General features: G+C 32.8%; 1 protein-coding gene across 1 annotated transcript; it reads right to left on the bottom strand.

Moving 5' to 3' along the window:
* Positions 1-1,015: 1,015 nt before the first annotated feature.
* LOC143564178 (AT-rich interactive domain-containing protein 2-like) lies at positions 1,016-4,415 on the bottom strand. The gene is made up of 2 exons (XM_077051536.1): positions 2,944-4,415; positions 1,016-2,094 (listed from the first exon to the last, which is right to left on the bottom strand). The coding sequence occupies exons 1-2, from the start codon at positions 4,039-4,041 to the stop codon at positions 1,279-1,281; spliced, it is 1,914 nt and encodes a 637-aa protein (XP_076907651.1). The 5' UTR covers positions 4,042-4,415; the 3' UTR covers positions 1,016-1,278.
* Between the last annotated feature and the right edge of the window lie 2,842 nt (positions 4,416-7,257).

The raw sequence follows: 7,257 nt of genomic DNA, 5'->3' as shown, positions 1-7,257 counted from the left end.
AATACCGTACCCTCGACATGATAGTTTCCAAATGGAGGGGCGTTCGTCTTAAAGTTGGAAATTTTAACATAATATACAAGTACCATAACAACCAGCGAAGTGGTACAAAATAATACGATATTTACCTAGATTCGTGTGAAGAATATAAAACCGAGATGGGTTTGACGTTTAATCTCAATAGAGCTTGGGAGGCTTTAAGAGCTAATACGAAGTGGACGAACATCTTATTGACGAGGCATTCATCAAAACAGAAAATAAAAGCATCGTTCAACGGTTATACTCAGTCCCAAGCTGTTTTAGATATCCATTCTCAAATTAGTTTTAACAACACGGATGATGAGCTTGAAACCCAAGAGGAACCGATTTGCTCACCCATGTTACAAACGGAAATGGACAATATCTTGTGAGTCCAACTACAAACATAGTTTGAATAATATGTCATCGAATAGTCGGATTACCTCGAGTTGAAGAGAGAAGCAAAAGAACTTTGATTTGTAACTGCTTTGTGTTAACATCGATCATTTGACGGGAGTATGGGACCAGATAGTGAATTCACCAAGCAGTAAAAACAAGAGCTTCTTTTGGTGTGTTTTATTATTATATTTTAGTGAAAATAACCTTTTACAAATAAATATAAAATGACTAACTAACAATTAACGACCATGATTAACTAACAATTATATAATGACTCACACTCACATGATCGTAACACATATTAATAAGTGTGAAATGCAGAACCACTCTTTTCTATATAACAGTGGCGTGACTACATGTTTTATTTTCCCCCTTTTACATGACCATAACACAAAGCCGTTTAGTCAAATGTCAAATAGGCCCCATGATGTAGTCTATTATCATCCATCAAAATAAGTGCATTGATTTCTAAAAGACAGTATCAGAACAATGTGAAAAATGCATGCAGTATATAGCTAATAAAGCAAGTTTCTGTGTCAAATCTGACAAAAAAATCTTTAACACATAAAAACCTGTCAGATGAGTCTGTTTCAGAGAATATAGGAAGAATCTTCCACTGCCCACAAACATTTAACTCAAATCACAGTTAAAAAAAAAGAATAACTTAAGCATGACAAACAAAGAAAATGCACCAAAATTGCCTTTTAAAAGGTCATCTTTTATAAAAGGAGTTCATCCAATCTACTGTATAGTTCAACAAAAAAACAAAAAACATCAACCATAAGCTGACACTTCAAGATTCCTAGTATAAAGATGATAATAAATTTTCACAATGTAGATGACAAAAAAACAAATAATGTACGCTCAAGATTCAAGATCCGTGCACTGCAAATTCTGTGAGCATGGTAGTGACAGACCATGAATCTTTTCATACCCAAATCTATCACCAACGGACCCCACCTCCACTTCATCGTTATCACTGTCGATTTCTTTAGGAGTAACACGATTTTGGTAACTTCTTCGCCTGATAACAAACACGTTGAAGTAATAACTCACCACATGCTGCTTTAGCTTATCAGGAATCAAGTACGAAGCTTTTCTCCAAAACTTGTTCATAATTTCAAGCCTACTCTTATTGCTATGCGTCAAGTCATACCGCGCCCTAATCACTAAACTTTTAAATCTTTTTTCCTCTTCTGGTATCCACGAAAGCGAAATTTCCTCCCCCATATTATTAAATTTCCATTTATAGAAAAGCGGGCCGAGCTCGATTTTGATTCTCAACCTGTTTTCGGCTATGTGAAACCGAACACATTCAGCAGAGCCCGGAAACACGCATTCACACGAGCCTTGCCGTCCTAGCCCAATTACCAAATTACCCTCTTCACTTTCTCTATCGGGGTCGTTGGGTGGGGGCCACATTTGAGTACCGAGCCACCTGGATTCACTTTCAGAGACTGCGCCTGTCCAGGGTGGCACTTCGGCTTGGTAATCTGGGCCCAGGTTATACTCTTGGTCGTGTGGTTCGGTAATTTCACGAAATCGGTCCGTTCGGATGTTATTAGATTCGGTTTGTTGGCGTTTCAAGGGGATTCGTACTGCAGCTGTGGCTCTTCTGCTGCACCTTAGTTTAAGTTTATTGTCTTCGTACATTGAAGGATGCATTCTTTGAGTCTTCTTCTACATGTTTGAAAAACTTAAAAAGTTAATTCAACAAGCTATCATTTAAATAGAATAAAAAAACTCTAATCAACTGACTATATGACGCAATTTGGCATAGAAACATAGAACAAAAACATGATGTAAAAGAGTTAGTTAACACCTTAAATTCTAACAGAAAAATAACTCATAATGATATATTGCCATAAAAACATTCAAAGTGAACCCAAAACCCTTATATGACTTCAGGGGCAATTTTGTCATTAAAAAAGTTGACCTCAAGTTTGGCCAAGCGAAGGTGTACTACATTGCATTTACGCCTTTAACATTCCATATTTAGTCATACTTACTATGCCACGAGATCCGAATATCAGATTGTTAATTTCCATTTTAGGGGAATTAAATTGAGACACAAAAGATGAAGACCCGAGAAAACGGAATCAACAAATAGATTGTGCTTATAAGCAAGATTACACATGAAAGATCCTATGTTAATAGTGTTTTAGATCGGTCAGATCAGTGATGTTTCTTAACAGCCTGCATAATCTAATAAAACTATCATGGTGCTATAAAGTTGTTTGATCTTGTAATTTTAAGGTTTAAAAACTACTGCTTTAGGGTTTCATAATCCTCATTACATTTATTGTTGCACAAATACTAATTTTCAAACATTCATGCTTTGTAATAGCCGCACTTACATAATGTAAACCACACGAAAAAATATTATTACGCGTATGCAATCAAAAAATCAGAATAAATTAAACTGTCATTAACTTCATGACCTCATAGCAAGGTTATAACCTAAAAGGAGCACAATGATCGCAAACACATTGCATACACATTTAATAAATAAAGGCAAATGAGTCATACCTGAGAACCGCTTGCTTCATTGCCTAAATCATGATTAAGTTCTGCAAAAAGTGCACGTCTTGCTGACAAAACTTGCTTCCATGAATGATTATTTATAGAACTCTTTCCCTTTTTACTTCTTTGTGAGGTTTCAAACGCGCGATCATGCGGATCCCGCGCAGCATTAGCCAACCAATCTAGCATTTCTGATAACTTTAAAGATTCTTCATCCCTCTTTCGTTTCAGATTGTTTACATTACCAGAAACAAAATTGTCCACATCAACAGTCTTAACAGTTATCATAACATCATCATCATCGTCATCGTCAGAATCCACATCATCAGGGATCACTGAAAGTCTCACTTTCAAGACATCATTCGACACCATCTCGTTTCGTTTGACTTTGACCTCATCGTTAACCATCGAAACTCCCACTTTCTTAACGAATTTGGGCGATAAATCACATCTTTTATGATCCCCAACACTAAATTTTTCATCATCATCATCATCACTATTGACTATACAATCAAGATTCATTCCGTCTTGAACTTGATCAAACCCCGACCCACCCTCGTTTTTCTCCCTACAATCACTAAATCCAATGATCTCAACATCAATCAAAGACCTACCCAATTGTCTCGACAACCGATCTAACTTCTCAACAACACTAATCTCCATACTCTCCATCTTCCCATCTTTAAAACCTCCATTCAACAACCACTGATCAAATTCTTTCAAATACTTGACATATATCAACTTCATCGATGCCACAAGCCCGGTTTCTAACCCGCATTCCCTCACGACAAATTCCCACAAATTATTCTCCGAAACCAACTCATAACTCCCAATTCGCCTAATCGTCAAGAACAATTTGAACAACGCAGCATCTTGACCATCACCAAGCTTAGGTGGAAAAGGCCTAAAAACCTTTTTGTTAACAGACACTTCTTTCAAGAAAAATGATAAAACTTGATCAAACAATGCCCTTAATTCACTAGCATCCTCACACCCATCCATACTCCCATACAATTCATGATTCACAAACAACCCATTATTATTATTATTATTATTCAAATCAGACCATTTTCCCAATTCAGCATCATAAGCCATTTTTTGCATCAAGATTCAATCTTTTTCCTTGTTTGTTACACACAACACACAGAAACAACAAATCAACACAATTTCACACCAAAAAGATGAATTAAACTGTGATCAAAGCTGAATCTTGAACCCTTTAAACCCCTAAAACATGATGATACACTACTACACTCTTATGGGTTCTTGTCACATAAAGATTTTACCTTTGTACAGGTTTTTGAAGAAAGCCCATTTATATTTCCTACAGAGATTGGAAATTGAAGTGAGTAAGACAAAAAGATTAATAAAAATTAAGGGTTTAATTGATGCATTTTGTGTGTGTTTTAGGGTGTTTGAGACCGCAAGAAATAGGGGAAGAATGTTTAAAGACTTGTGTTTCTTTTTGTTTAGAGATAAAAAAATGAAATTAGAAATGAAATCAATGAATTTTGATTTAAAAAATGGGTAAATAAAGTAAGAAATAATATGAATTGTGACATTTACCTTTGTAATTGGGTGGAGGTGAGTCACATAAAGTGAAAAAATGAGTCTGATTTGGGGTCAATCAACTCATTCGAACAAACCCTAATCTTGGACTTTGGGGGTGTAACAATTTGGGTTTTTGTTTGGGTAAGATTTTTGTTTCATGTGTTGTTTGTATCATATAAGCACATCTAACCCCCTTTTATAATACCTAGTGAGGGTATTTTTGTCAAGTTGTTTTATAAAGTTGTATCTCGTTACGTTAATACTGTTTTATAAGTGTAATAATATTAACATGATTTAAAAACTGTATTTCATTACGTTAATACTGTTTTATAAGTATAATGATGTTAAATGAAAACATGAGGTTGACCGATATTAATTTAATCTTAGAAAATTGTTTGATATCGATCCTATCTTTCACACTATTTATTTTTATTGGGCCGTGTTAAAATTTTTTTACCCCGTTAGGTTTTTTCCAAATTTCATGCTGATGTTTTAGAGCTTATGATTGTAAGGACGATACGAGTCGATTGATGTAATACTTATTTTGAAACAATGCTCCAAACGAAGAAACGATGCTTCAGTACGGGTGTTTAATATTCCGATAAACAAACATCAAGTCGTTTGGTGCATCGACATGAGATAAGTTTTACATCAATCTACTTGTATTCTCCTTCCGATCAAAAATACTAAAAGTCATATTGAAATTCGCAAAAAATCTTAATGGAGTTTAGTTATTATTAACCGGGGTATAACGAGAATAAATAGTGTGATAAGTGGGGGCCGGTGACAACACTTTTATGAGATAAGATTATTATGGACCAGTTAATACTATTTTCCTTTTAAGAATGTAGTTCATTAATACTATTTTATAAGTGTATGATATCAGGTGAAAACATGATTTGAATTCCGTTTTTCATTATATTATTACTACTGTTGTATAAGTGTATTGATGTTTAGGGATGAGCATGGTACCAAAAATACCGATCCCGAAAATCACAAATTCTTGGTACCTGTACCGGTATCGAAATATTCGGTTTGGTACCGGTATCTGGACGGTACCGAGATTGTACCGGTACCGTACCGATCCCGAAACTTAAAACTTTTGTATCAATTCGGTAGCGACGGTACCAAATCGGTACCGATTTCGGTAACGGTACCAAATTTGCTCATCCCTAATGATGTTATATGAAAACATAATTTAAAAACTGTATTTCGTTATGTTATTACTCCGTACGCCGCCCCCATTGGCTAAAGGTAGCCCGAGCCGGCCACGAGTCCGGACAGACGAAGCCCCTAGCGGTCCATCTATTAAGGGATTTCCTAAATAAAACCTGGTGAGATCAGAAATCGAAATTTTAAAAAACCCCAACACATTATGTTATATTATGTCATCTTCCCCACATTCTTCTGTTTGCTTTTCTATGCAATGTTGCAACAACAAAAATACATTCTTTTCCTCTTAAGTACTTTCTTTTAATTATTTTTGAAATTATAAAATTTATAAAACTTATATTCAATAAAACTTTTCAAAAGTTATGGCAATCAATATCACAGGGACTTGATTTTTAAATCCCAGTATTTTCATGTTTATAACAAACAAGGTAAACTAATTAATACAACACCAAATGTAGTATACAAAGACATGTTTAATAAATTGTGATTTATTGCAATAACTAGCTCTAGAACCCATGTAATACACGAGATGCTTAAAAGAAATATAATTAAAATATAAATTAAATGATTAAATTTAATAAAAAAAATATATTTTATCAAATTAAATGGTTTTATAAGTTCAAATTATATTTTCTAATAAAGTATTCATATGATTTCGTGGTGTATTTTCACACAATTTTTCTATAATCACGAAAATGATGCACATAGTGATTTTATAAGTTTTAATTATATTATTTTAATCTAATATTAAATTCTAACAAAATATGATAAAATGTTTCATAATGAATGACATTAAGAAAGAACATCATATATAATATTAACATGAATAAAACACGCTTTTGTATTACAATTTCGAAAGAGATGAATGAAAACTCCATGAATTCATAAAGGTTAAATTAATATGTGGGAATAAAATTGTTATTCATTCATAATTTTTTCGTCTTTATCATCTTAGACCTATAAATATCCTTCTATAAATTGATTAAATAAAAAAAGATAGATCTGATTTTACTAAAGATATAAATATTTTGATTGTATTGACATTAATACCGGTATATTTTTAATCCATGTAATTTAGGTAATTATTAATTTGATTAAATGATGTGTTGATATGTTTTGATTACGTTGACATAAATATGTTTCCATTAAAATAGAAAATATTTTGAGCTGAAAATTTATGCTAAGAATGAATCTTCAAGTGGCACGCGTTTAAGTTATTTTTCTTTTATTAAAAGAGGTATATGTTTACTTTTTAATTTTAATAATTGTAATGTAAAATGTACAACTAATTAATAAAATATGAATTTTATTGTTTATTGTATTATATTTATGTTTATCATAGTCCACTAATTTTAGTTGTTTATATTTCATCTTTTTCTAAAAAACATATTGTTTATTTTTTTAACTGTTTTAAACACTACTCCACAATAACTGCCAGTTATTATGTATAATATGTTTACTTTTCATATTAGGATTATCTATTAAATATTTTTTCATTAATTACCTGAGTAATATACATGCCTTAAACTAGTTTTTTTATAATAGAAACTAGCTTTAGAAACCCGCGTATTACACGAGATAAATTAATGTATAATT

This window comes from Bidens hawaiensis, unplaced genomic scaffold, assembly GCF_021521415.1.
Source record: "Bidens hawaiensis isolate Kalapana, Puna unplaced genomic scaffold, B.hawaiensis_p1.1 tig00021831_1, whole genome shotgun sequence".
Classification (NCBI taxonomy): Eukaryota; Viridiplantae; Streptophyta; class Magnoliopsida; order Asterales; family Asteraceae; genus Bidens; species Bidens hawaiensis.
Note: the sequence above shows the minus strand (reverse complement) of the source record. Positions and strands in the feature narration are given on the sequence as shown.